Source organism: Erythranthe guttata, chromosome 13, assembly GCF_056151865.1.
Source record: "Erythranthe guttata isolate IM_541 chromosome 13, IM_541, whole genome shotgun sequence".
Classification (NCBI taxonomy): Eukaryota; Viridiplantae; Streptophyta; class Magnoliopsida; order Lamiales; family Phrymaceae; genus Erythranthe; species Erythranthe guttata.
The window spans coordinates 16,075,418-16,088,376 of record NC_142545.1 but is presented as its reverse complement, the minus strand read 5'-3'; the positions used below and the strand labels follow the sequence as shown (position 1 = coordinate 16,088,376).

General features: G+C 33.4%; 2 protein-coding genes across 3 annotated transcripts; one reads left to right on the top strand and one right to left on the bottom strand.

Moving 5' to 3' along the window:
• Nucleotides 1-250: 250 nt before the first annotated feature.
• LOC105968830 (DAG protein, chloroplastic) lies at nt 251-4,251 on the bottom strand. 2 transcript variants are annotated; one of them, XM_088811851.1, is made up of 6 exons: nt 3,806-4,251; nt 3,149-3,246; nt 2,954-3,019; nt 2,655-2,837; nt 2,217-2,568; nt 251-2,171 (listed from the first exon to the last, which is right to left on the bottom strand). In XM_088811851.1, the coding sequence occupies exons 1-4, from the start codon at nt 4,150-4,152 to the stop codon at nt 2,665-2,667; spliced, it is 684 nt and encodes a 227-aa protein (XP_088667977.1). In that variant the 5' UTR covers nt 4,153-4,251; the 3' UTR covers nt 251-2,171; nt 2,217-2,568; nt 2,655-2,664. The 2 variants fall into 2 exon arrangements, with proteins under 2 accessions (XP_088667977.1, XP_088667976.1); XM_088811850.1 differs by lacking the exons at nt 2,954-3,019; nt 3,149-3,246; nt 3,806-4,251 and having other exon boundaries at nt 2,217-2,507; nt 2,655-2,702.
• Nucleotides 4,252-9,198: 4,947 nt separating this feature from the next.
• Nucleotides 9,199-11,470, top strand: LOC105969160 (uncharacterized). Its single transcript, XM_012993903.2, has 7 exons — nt 9,199-9,618; nt 9,772-10,285; nt 10,434-10,532; nt 10,690-10,755; nt 10,856-10,921; nt 11,028-11,081; nt 11,326-11,470. Exons 1-7 carry the CDS (start codon nt 9,332-9,334, stop codon nt 11,458-11,460), a joined length of 1,221 nt encoding a protein of 406 aa, XP_012849357.2. The 5' UTR covers nt 9,199-9,331; the 3' UTR covers nt 11,461-11,470.
• The last annotated feature ends 1,489 nt before the right edge of the window (nt 11,471-12,959 follow it).

Below are 12,959 nucleotides of genomic sequence, written 5' to 3'. Positions count from 1 at the left end.
TTTCAGAAGTACCTATTTCCAGGAAAATGGTCAGAGCCTATGGATTTCATTTCACACTAAAGTATGCTGTCACATTATTATATGGCTAATTACAAGGTAGTAAGGCATAATTACGAAAAAATCAAATCCTCGTTGTTTATATAAGTACGAGCACTACCCTGAGGTATTCTCCGTCTAACGAATTTACTCTGTTAGAGTTAACAATATCCATGAAATATCCATTTTGTAATGAGCAGAATAACCTTATAAGTTTTAAGGAAGAAAATCTCTAATTTAAAATATGTAATGATGAACTCTAACCATATACTCATACCAGACAGCATCACTGAATATCCTCCCAAAAAAGAGCATGATTTTGCCTTCCACCAATCACAAAATAGTGCCATATAATAAAAAATTATGGAAGCAAATAGTAAAAAAACATAGAGAATTATTTGAGAATATTGTTTATTGAAGCCATGAATGGTACTCATATTGAGCCTGCTTTTGGTTATGATGGTGATAGTTTTCATAATCATAAGTAACTGCTTCAGCTTCTGCTTCTGGACCCCCAAATAGATAATCTGCGGCTCTTTTCCATGGATCCATTCTTCTTTCTTCCATGAACTCACAATAGTTGTTCCTCTGCTTCTGCTTTTGCTGCTCGATCTTGGCTAAGCACGGCCAATAACCAAATATACTCTCGCAAATATCGATTGTTTCCAAACCAGAACCATATGGCATATAATGCATCCCCCTCTCACTTTCATCACCGTAATAATCGCCTCTCGCTGTTTCCTCAACCCCATTTTCATCTCCTTTAGCCATCAAATCATCGCCAACGATTTCGACTATTTCGGTTTCGATTGGTTCACCTCCATTCTTAGGCTTCTCTGGAAGATCAGCCATCAAATCATCGCCAACAATTTCGACAATTTTGGTGTCGATTGGCTTAGCTCCATTCTGAGGCTTCTTTGGAATAACAATATCTTCATCATCTTTACCATACGGTGAAGGAATCGAAGAATAAGAGAAATTTTCCAGTGATGACGTGGCATCAGATCGAGGCGCGGAGCGAGGGTAACAGGTAGTTTCTGAAGGAGGGAGTGGTTTGCCATATGTGGCAACCGGGTCATAACCTCCACCGTAAGGGGTCGGGTCGTATTCTTCGAATTCGGGTTCGTTGAATTCTTGCTTAGAGTATGATATGAAGAATTTTGTCTCGTAAGGAGGTGGCTCGTAAGTGAGAAGCTTAGGCTCAATGTAGTTGTAGTGTGATGGATTTACAGAGTAGTGGGAATAATTATATTCAATCGGATCGTAACGCAGCGTTTGAGGCTCGGAAGAAGTGTAGACAGAGTAGTTTAATTCCGGATCCGCAAAAGAATCATCATCTCTATAGTAGTAAGCAGAAGATTTATATTCTAAAAATGCAGGCTCACCGTATTCATATGGAGAGAAGTACAGCGATGAAGCTTCACTCGGAGCAGGGGCAAAATCGTAATTGTAATTACTACCCGTGTCGGCAAAGCCATAGAAGGCCATTGTCTATGCCTCAGATTTCAATGGAGTTGAAGAAAATGTGACACATTTGAACTGAGAAATCAGTTAACTCCGAAAGAAGCTTTAATATCAGCCATTTGATTCTTATCCACTTAGCAACTTGTTTGGTGATTTCACTATTTGTAAATTTTTTTATTACAAGTGAGTGATTTGTTTGAGGACAAAGTGCATGTGCTACAGTAGCTTCATCTACATGCCAAACCCCAATAAGTTAAAATCATGATTATGACAGTTGACCTCACGCAACTGTTTTTTGTAATCGCCATAATTCATTTACTATGGCATGTGGGCAAATGCACACATTTTAATTGGATGGGCAAATGCACACATTTTAAGCAACGTTTGGCACTCTTTTGTTCCGATTCAGGTCGGATCGGACCTGAATCGGAATCATGGCTGAAGCTTGTGTGTAGTCAACAAATCGAGTCACCGGATTGTTGACCCAAAACCAAAATCAGCCCGTGTATATAGGCCGGTTAAGTGTTGGTATTTTCTGACCCGACAATTTTCACGGAGCCGACGGGTCGAACCATCTAACCCGCGTCTGACCCGAGGGTTAATCTCCCTAAAATATTGAAAAAAATAATAAAAAAAAATAGAATACTCGTAAAATCACCTAGAGTAGTTTACTACAGTATTTGTATGAACAATTCGCCACGAGACAAATTGATTGCTATAACATCTCCACTAATCTTCCATTTTTTGTTTTTTTTGAAAACTCAAACCTCTTAGTGAATATAAGCTTAACTTAAATTTTGTTCGACACTATTAAATACAATTTTTTTACGGTTTTAAGCTACCAAAGTCAACCATATGCGAAAGGAAACAAGCATCATTTCTCAGACAATCGATTGTAGAACCATGACTAAGGATTAAGGAGTTCCAGATTACATACTCGTACAGCTCCGATTATGAGGGGAATCGCTAATCTTAATCAACCTCCCATCTGTGGAACCAATTCCAAGCTGTAAACAACATTACAAAAAAATCCATTTATACCAATTCGAATTGCAACTGCTACACGAGCTGCAGAGGACACAAAAGAAAGGAATAAATTGAATAGACTATATCAAATTCAGCATTCAAATAATATTCGGCAATTTTGAACCTACTCGTAATTCATTAAGAGGCAGATTGTGGAGGGGCTTCTTGTTTTTTAGGTCTTTTCTGTTCAGCAGGAGGGCCGTCTCTCTGTCTTACGTATGCTTTGCTCTTGTACTTTGTACTTCTATCCTGCCTTGGTTGATAAGTCGGATATTGACAAGGAATTATCTCTCCATTAACATATTTATCCCCTACAATCACCAAAAAACGAAAAGAACAGTGAAAATTACATAAAAAGAAAACAACTTTCCATTTTTATGTCGGATTATAGATAGTGTTAAAAAAACAAAAAAAAAAAACGACCAACCTCCGTAGTCCTTGTTCTTAACATCGATATACGAATCGGGCAAGACCCATAAAACACCAGGTAGACCTACAAATGGCGAAGCAGAATCATCAAGACGGCCATTTTTAGGGACCGGAAACTCAACCAATTTTCTGTGTATATGTGTTTGATAGGTTGAGATGAAAAAGAGATTTTGAGAGTGTGAAGAGAATATACCCTTGAATTTCTCGGATGTTTCTTCAGACACGGTGCATTGAAACCCGGTGTATGTGGTGGTACTAAATGCGTACATATTCTTCTTGGCTTCTTCCATGCTACACAGATAATTTCAGGTTCATTTTTCGAGATATTTGGCCACTAAATAGATACATTTTCTACTTCGAATACGCTAGCGATTATACTGAAACATATAGTGTCGTGGTATTCTCGAAAATCCCAATTCCCAAACTCTAGATTATAGCCACCTAGTTAACATATACAGTAGAATCTCGATTTAAATAATAGTTTCTCTTGGTCTCGATTCGGTGAAAAAATATGTTAAATTATTAACTCGATAATTTAATGATTCGCTAAATTAGTAGAATTCCCCACCCCCCCCCCCCCCCCCCCCCCGACTGTATTAATTTATAGAGGTTCAACCGTAATACATCAGCTTCTAAAATCAATATGCTAAATACTAGCAGCAAGCATATGATATAAATACATAGAAACAACAATCAAACATACTGCAATTTGAAACAAAAAATAAAAAGATCAAAAAAAAATTGTATTTTGGGGCTTCAATTTCATCCAAAAATAAGAAAATCATTATCCATATAATTACTACGTAAGCTAAGAATAAGAGTCCGAAAAACAAGGAAGGAAGAGAAAAACCTGCCGAGGACGGTGGCGAGAGTGTTGAGATAAGTATCAATCATCTGGTCTCTGGTTGGAGCTGGGTCTTTGGGGAATTCCATAACGATGAGCCAGTGGTTGTAGTCACAGCCAGGTAACATTATCGTTTCCCTTTCCTCGCCGCCGCTTCTCCTCTTCCCAGAGTATTCACCATCGCCCAACGCTCTCACGGCCGTGAAAGCGGCGGCTCTTGATTTGATTAGGTGCGCCGGAGCGCACGGTAGGAACGATAGGGATGAGGTTGAAGGAAGCGAAGGAAGAGTGTTCTGATTCCTGATGGCGGGGGTTAGGGTTTTGGGAAGAAGAGAGATGCTTAGAGAAGCCATTTTCTCGACTGTGAATGGTGGAGAAGAAGCACAGTCACTCTGGGGAGGAAGATAATACACAAATTAAAATTAGAGATTTTTATTTTTAATTATTTGTTTTGTGATAAATAGTTATGCTAATTACTAAAAAAAAAAAACTGATTTTTTTAAAGAAAATGGCCCAAGTATTAAAACAGATTATCTACCTAAGCCCATTGGACCCAAATTAGTGCAATAATTAAAATAATTGGGCCGGTTGATTTTGGGCAGCTGATACAGGCCCATTAACAAATGACAATGAAAGATGAGTCAACTTTTAGTAATTTATTTATAGTAATTAAATAGTAGTTGACCAATTCCTTTGTTCAGTTGAATAAATTGGTTGGACAATTAAATTGCGTCATCTGCATGAAAAAATCGAATATATATCTATCAAGAAGTAAGTCGAAAGCTTCAAGACTTAGATAGGTCATATGCATTGACGAAGAAAATATTAAATTAAATGAAATAATGAGGGAATAATTATTACAAGATTAGGTGAAAACCCGGCACACAAAAATATTATGAAAGAATCCCCCCTATGTTAGTTTGTAGTCGAATGATGTTTTTGTGTCTTGTATGAGAATAAAATACTACTATATATTTGACTAAATTGTATCTATTTAAGCGTGCAAACTACTCTTTTCCAAAAGTGAATACATACAACTTTACTTTATTTAATTTTAGTATTTATTTCACCAAATCTTCATACTTAATCAGTAGTTCAACATAACTTTGTCTACACCTAATGGTCTATGTAGCAAATACGATCGATTATTAGGGGTGCGCTCGGGTCACAAATCTGCGGGTTTTGCTGAAAACCCTACTTAGTCAAACAACGGTTCTTGATTTTAAGAAACCAAATTTATAATTTTTTTACGGGTTGAAGATAGACGGGTCTATTATCTATAGCGGGTTTATATATTAAGATCCAACCTTCACGGATCGAAAACTGTTACAACCTAAACATGTTTTTTTTAAGATATCCCTCACTAAGAGACTAATACCTAAATATTTGTTTTTTAAAATTTATTAATTGGTCGTTAAAAGTGACGTATTTCCGCATCTCATGAAAGCCCCTGTTTTTTTCATTTTTTTGGGGGTCAATAATTAGTGTTGTGTTCATAATATAGTAGAGTTGCTTAACCTCCCTTAACCGTAGTTTGGCGTGTAGTTTATGGCAGCAAATTTCGTTAGTTATTCTGATTTTTTAGCAATTTTTATTCTTTATTGGCATACAAAATGAATACTTAAATTAATAGACACAAAAGAAATCAAGCATTAACAAGAAGTCCTTCTAGACCTTTGACAATATTTACATACAACTTACGTGTCAACCCCACACACCCAAGACTTATATATATATATATATATATATATATATATATATATATATATATATATATATATATATATATATATATATATATATATATATATTAAAAGTCAGCAAGTCTTTGATTAATAGTGACATGCAATTTCTATAGAATGAGGAAGTTGGAAGACTTCTTTTCTAGGTTGAAAAAGAGTTAACGAAATTTCAACACCCTAAAAAGTCAACGATAAGATATGGTAGGAAAATAGCATAAGAAAGATTTACATTTCATTGTTTAATTAAAATAGCCTCATAAAAATTAAGTAAAAACTTCCGCTTATGTGTAACACGCGTTTTGAAAAGCAAAAATATAATAAGAGAAATTTACTAAAGTAACAATATGAACAAGTTAGTACTTATAATTAATTGACTTTAAGCCCGATAAATAACCGAAAGCTCCTCCTTTCGAAAGCTAGCAAGAATAGGAATGTTAACGATGATTCAGCGGTTGCTGGAAGTGAGTTTATATCAACGATCGACAAATCGAGTTTATCATACATGGTTAGTTTAGTGTCTGCCTTCATAGATTGGTGTTACTAAATAGTAAATAGGACCAATGTACAATTGTTGTACATAGGATAAAACATGTGGCTGAACATGTGTATACCTTCTTTTCCCCCCACTAATATACTTTTCCCAATTTCATCATTTATATGTGGAACCCTCCTCACCTGACTGTCACGTGCCAAAGTTTTTTCTTGGCCCATACAAAAATAACCTTCTGTGTATTCTTTTTGTCAATTTGTTACACCTCAATCTGAGATCAGCCTGATGTCATATTTATCTTTAATATTTTTAAGGAACTAAAATTGAATCCTAGTCTCCTATTGTATAGATATATAAAGCACTAATATTGACGTTAATTAATAATAATTATTGGTCTGAAAAATGAAGAAATTCGATTGTAGATCAAGTTTTATTCATATGCACCATTTCAATAGTTTTATTTTGTCATTGCAATAATAATTGAATAAATATATTGGCAAGACTTTAATTCGCAAAAAAATCATATTTAATTAGAAAATTCCAGGCCAGGGCTTTGACTCGTTGGACCAAATGGAGCCCACATGATGCGTCTGCCCCATATTTGGGACCGGTACGGCGTCGTTTCTTGCCCCTTACTAATTAATATTATTATTATCCAGAAAATGCTTTTGCAAGAAGAAGCAAATGACAAAATGAATTGTGTTTCATTTTCCTTTTTTTTTTTTTTTTTTTGTAATGGGAACTTTTGACGCTTTAGAATATTAATCACTTTGATTCAATAATAATTAATTAAATATACTTTTGATAGAGAATCGCTGCATTGTCGGTTGAATAATATTAACATGTCAAGTGTAACAGATGATATTATACTGTAGATAATGATCATAATGTGAATTCAGTATTATATTATAGTAAATTTCCACTTATTTACAGATACATTTTCATATTATTCACCATGCATTCACAAGTCAACGCGATTATGACTTAATACCTATTCCATCTTTATCACTAATATTGATTGTGAAAAATACCAGAAAACGTGTTGTTGATTAAGATATTTTAGCATTATGATGATATTATTAACTTGATCAAGTTTCTTGATGCTAGCTCAAAATAAGGTTCCTTTTGGTTTAGATGGTTAACCCTAAGTTATAATCACATTAAATTAAGTCTTATCGATTGACTTTTGCATTAATATTTGACATTTAAAAGCTTGTGATTAAGAAATTTAACCAATCCCATCATCTAGTCATTTTGTCAATTTGTCAATTTATGTTGTTAAAACTTGAGTATAAATTTCGAAACAAAAATTACGCTAAATATAGCTAATGCAACTAACTACTACCTCTAAAATAGACAGGTTAGCTTTTTAATTAATGGGAATTTGGAACACTTTTATTAATTGTCAGTTGAAATTTTCATAGTTTTCTCACCCTAATTTATTATTGCTGCACTTTTCAATTTATTTTGCCTTTAATAGGCTTCAGAATATGTATACTCAATACATTCATGATTCATGTATAATTAGAGATTAGAGACATTCTTTTTAATCTTATATATAAAAGAAAGAAACACTAGGTTACCCCTAAGAAACCCTAATAGTATTTTAATAATTATTTATTTTTAATATTTTTTATGTATTAAGTTTCTAACTATATTAATAATTATCAAAATTGACACTGAACCATGAAGAATCCTCCCGGTTTCAATCTCCTATTTTACATTAATATATCTCAAATCTTAATTGATAAAGATATAAATTCAATTTTTTAACTCTAAACTTATTTGTTTGAATTATAAATCTTACTACGTAAAAAAACTAATGTTATATAAAATATGAATAGTCGTACTTTCTTAAATTTTACAATGTTAGTGTATTATATTTTTATTATTATGTATTAAATTTATTATTTTCTTTCACTTTTAAAATACGATCCCGTGCATCGCACGGGAAAAGAAATGCTAGTATATTTAAATTCTTGAGCTTCCGAACTTCAACTCTATAAGTTACCACCAATTTCCGGAGCAATTCCCATTTAATGTTTAGCGTTATTATAAGATTATTAAAAACAACAGCTAAAGGTTGATTTAGAAAGATAATTATTACCATTAAGTATAGATTTTTCTACTATAGACATTAATAAAATAAAAAAGGAAAATAGCACTTCACCCCCTCAGTAAACCAAAATTTTCACTTTCCCCCCTAAAATATTAAAAAGAGACAATCCCACTTCAAAATATACTATTTGTTGCACTTTGCCTCAAAGGTGTATTCAAGAAGTCTCCTTCCTCCTATACCAAATACACATTTGGGGCAAAGTGCAACAAATTGTCTACTTTGAAGGGGAATTGTATCTTTTCTATATTTTTTGGGGGGAAAGTGCAAGAATGATGTCCTTTTAAGGGGGTGAAGTGATATTTGCCCATAAAAATAAAAATAAAAAGAATAAAAGTATTTAATATGGGGCCAAGAGTGAAAGTAGTTACCATAAAGCCCACAACTTTTCTATCAACCAGTAAATAATACTCCGAATTAATAAAATCAAGTATATGTTTTTATTTATATATATGTCACAATTATACAATCATCATGAAAATGAAATAAGGAAATGGTCCTGAAATTCCGGTTCACCTCTATAAAGTATAAACAATTTTCGACCTTAGAATTTTAATAACAACCCAAAAAAAAGGTACATTATTCGTCCTAAAAGTGACGTTGCGAGCCACATTAAAAAATCATAAAATAAAATAAAAAAATATACAAAAAGAATAAAAAAATTAAAAAAAAATCCAATCATACCACATCCCTTTATTTATAAGCAACTAGGGAATTTTTATGCTTTACACTAAGCAACAAAAATTAGACACTGATTAATCAAATCAAAGATGCAGCAGTAGCAGCTAGCCAGCCATAAATAATAATTTAATAATTTAATAATTCTCTTTCAATACCATATCCAGAAGAACAATTCTCTACCCAATATAATTTCCTCTCTTAATTTTTTAATCTCATAATTAAATATAATTAATCCAATATACCCTCTCCTTAATCTTGATTGTCTAATCACAATCTCTCTTACATTAAAGGGTTTCCACCAGATTCCTGTAGTTCAACTCACCTGATTCACATGTAAATCTATATATATATATACACTATATATACTATATATATATACTAATACACATCACAAACCATATAAAACTGAGCTCAAATTTGGCAAGATTTAATTTCAGGTGTATTATATATATTGTACACTTATATATATCAAGAGTCAATCAAGAAGAAGGGCAACTGCCGCCATGGCAGAAGAGTTATTTCACGGCGGAGTATGTGGCGGCGGAGCAAACTGGTGGAATAATTCAACGAGAAATACGTACAGTTCATCGTCGCTGTGTTCGTCTTTGGCAAATCGCGATCTGACGACGACGAACATGAAAAGTAATACAAGATCGAGCGATGCTGACTCAGCATCGGATGGCAGCTGCAGCTCTACTGTAGTAATCCAGGATGTTCTTAAACCTAATCAAACCCTACAAATGGTGGGGATTAGTCCAGATGATCATTGGATTAATAATCAAGATTTGCTGTAAGTATATATATATATACTTTTATATAATATATATGCTTGATTAATTATATACTTTGGACTTATATACTTTGTATAGAATATTCTTATGGAAAAAAGGAAGCTGCAAGTTGATTGAAGAAACTCATATATTTTCTTCTTGTCTTGTTGCAGACATAATAATGGGAGATCAGACCAAAATTACTCTAATATCCTTGATTCAAGCATGAATTACTGGCAAGAAAACGACTGGATTTCCGCGACGAGTAATTTAACTAGCCAAGATTCGAATTCCGTGATTAACTCGTTGAATCAAACTTTTGATCAGTTAAATTCATCGAATGGATTTCCGTTGATGAACTCAGCCTCGTTTAGTAGCTACGATTCGTCTTTGTTGCAAACTCTTTTTGAAGACACGGATTCGAACTCTCTTCGAAGCCAACAATCTTTATTAGATAACCGGGAATTCAATTACTCGTCGTCTGCTGAAAACTATCAGGTGAATTCAAATGAATTATTGCCTATGGAGAATCCCTCTTTTGCCAAACAACAGCAGTTATGGAATTCCACAGCTGCAGATTTGAGTACTAATGTTCGTTCGAGTTTTCTGCCTTCTTCGTCGCAATCTCAGTTTCTTCCGTCATCCCTTCATTGTAAGAAACCTAATCTTCCCAGCTTCAGTGTTAAGGTACATATCTATATATATATATATATATATATATATAGCCTTATATGAATATATATAAAAGATTTTTTATTTTATTTTTTGTTATTCAGAAGTGTTGTCTAGGGTTTTTAATTTGCAATTTTACGATATTTTTTTGGCGAATTGGCAGCATCAAAATGAAGAAGCTTCGGTGCCTAAGAAAGCGAGTAATGAACCGTCATTCAAGCGTCCACGAATCGAAACTCCATCACCATTACCAACATTTAAGGTATGGTATAATATAATTGATTAATATTAAGCTAGCTTTTTGAAAGATTTACAAAGGGAACTTTACCTTTTCTCTTTCCAAGTAAAAAATCAATACTCGTGCAAGGCGAAGGATGAAAAAAAAAGGGTACAATTCAGCTTTTTCTTTTTTTCGACAGGTTCGAAAAGAGAAACTTGGGGACCGAATAACTGCCCTCCAACAGTTGGTTTCACCTTTCGGAAAGGTAAAAAAAAATTATTGATCCTCCTTCAAGATTATGACACTTTCGATTCTAGGTCGTTGTAATAACACAAAATGAAGTTTCTAACGAATTACTGTTACAGACTGATACAGCATCGGTTCTCCATGAAGCTATTGAATACATCAAGTTTCTCCATGATCAAGTCAATGTACGTATCCATCACACATGAAATTAATCAGTATATACACTTCTCGATCACACTTACGGTACTAGTATTATATATTAATTATTATATTGTTTAATTTGATTTTCAGGAATTAAGTTCACCGTATTTGAAACACAGACCGTCTCCGGTTCAACGTCTACAGGTAGGACCTATAGAATTAAATTTAATTATTTCACTCATTTCTAATCAACATGTGGAATAATTGCAAAGTCCGCGAAACTGTTCATATATATTGGTGTACTATATATATGAGTAGAGATGATTGCGGTACACTTTTTCTCGTATTTTTAGAGCATGCCGAAATTACCAATAATCAATTACATATAAATGCATGTTAATTAGAGCTTGAAAATAATTAATCATGGCCCATCGATATTTTTGCTTAGGCTGAAGATAAAGAAGGGGTAATGCAAGACCTAAAAACCCGAGGTCTATGCCTTGTACCGGTAACGAGCACGTTCCCCGTCGCTCAGACCCCCGCAGATTTTTGGACGCCTACATTCGGAGGAAGCTTCAAATAATTAGACAATATATCAAATAAACCAAAAAAAAAAAAGGAAAGAAAAAAGGAAAAAAAGAAAAAAAGAGAGCTGCATTTTTGTGTAGTACTGAAAGCTTTGAGGAAAAGCAAGACAAAGTAAAAGGTGACAGCCCATCCTGGGCCATACCATGTAAGCCAAGCATATGTTATGATGATTAGGGATTGGACATATAATTAAGGATATATATATATATCTATATATAAAGTTGTAATAATCTTGGAATTACGTACTAGCTACAATTAATATTTCATTAAGAGGTGGTACTTGAGGAACAGGAACAGGTGCTAAATTCAGCTTTAGTTATTACTGAGATTCAGCTGAATTTAGCAGCTTATTTATATTATATATATATAATCTTGTTCCTGTTTCTTCATTTTATATAGGGGCATCCACTATTTTGTTATTTTATATATATGCAAAGTTGAATTCTCTATCGAAACACTGAAGATAATTGATGAGTATTGGTTAGGGTTTTGCTAAATGCTAACATTATTGTTTATGGGCATCGAGGAATTGTTTCTACCTAAAACTCCAACAAGGTTGTCTATAACTGTGGCACGCGCGCGCAAACACACATACATATATGTATATATGTAAACATGCATGGTATATAGTAAGACAAGGTAGTCTGTTGATACGCAACTTACACCTAGGATTATTGGGTCATGGGTTCGAGGCAGAAGGAATGGATCGGAATTGGGGAACCAGTAACTACCTTCCTTTATGAAAAAGAAAAACTAGCTAGTTTTAACAACAAAATCTCCATTGGCCGAGTCACACCAGAATCAAAATAAGAACAAGTGATCGTGTATCAAAAGTCTGTCGTTTTTCATCACTTTCTTTTTTTATCCGGATAGAACAATATTCTTTGATCCAAGCCATCCATATGTTCTCATTCTAATAATATTTGTTTTATTCAATTGTTCTGGTATCTAGCTCTGGCTAGATATACCTTTCACAAAGAACTCTTCTTTTTTTTTTCTCCGGACGAAATTAAGTCGTAATATACTTTGAAAAAAGTATATATATATATATATATATATATATATTGATTCCAACGTTGTGGAGCATCCAGCTTCATTGTCACAACTCACAAGTACAGTTTTTAGTACTTTGCCCAGCAAAAAGAAGCTGTGAAAGAACATTAATTTGCTTTGCATAAAGCCTTTATGTGTATATATATAGATCCCGAGCTTCTTACATATTATTATAATTAGTGGAATAAAATTAAACAATATGTTTAATTATGAGCATATGAGTACAGAGATTGATTATTTTATAGGTATTTATTTATATACCCACCCAATTCATATTATTTAATTAGTACACCTATAAAATATTTAATATGAAAATACTATTCACTACGATTCTCATTTCTCCAATGTTATGTAAATGTGGGAGCGTCTGATATATAATATTATTGAATTTCAAGGGTGAGGCATTTCTCCACAAGTACGATTATTCATAGATCGATCGAA

Excerpts from the sequence above, each read along its gene's own strand:
- LOC105968830 (XM_088811850.1), bottom strand. The coding sequence starts at position 1,524 with ATGGCCTTCTATGGCTTTGCCGACACGGGTAGTAATTACAATTACGAT.
- LOC105969160 (XM_012993903.2), top strand. The coding sequence starts at position 9,332 with ATGGCAGAAGAGTTATTTCACGGCGGAGTATGTGGCGGCGGAGCAAAC. Across the intron at positions 10,922-11,027 it reads TTCTCCATGATCAAGTCAAT|GAATTAAGTTCACCGTATTT; the intron begins GTACGTATCCAT and ends TTTGATTTTCAG. Across the intron at positions 11,082-11,325 it reads CTCCGGTTCAACGTCTACAG|GCTGAAGATAAAGAAGGGGT; the intron begins GTAGGACCTATA and ends ATTTTTGCTTAG.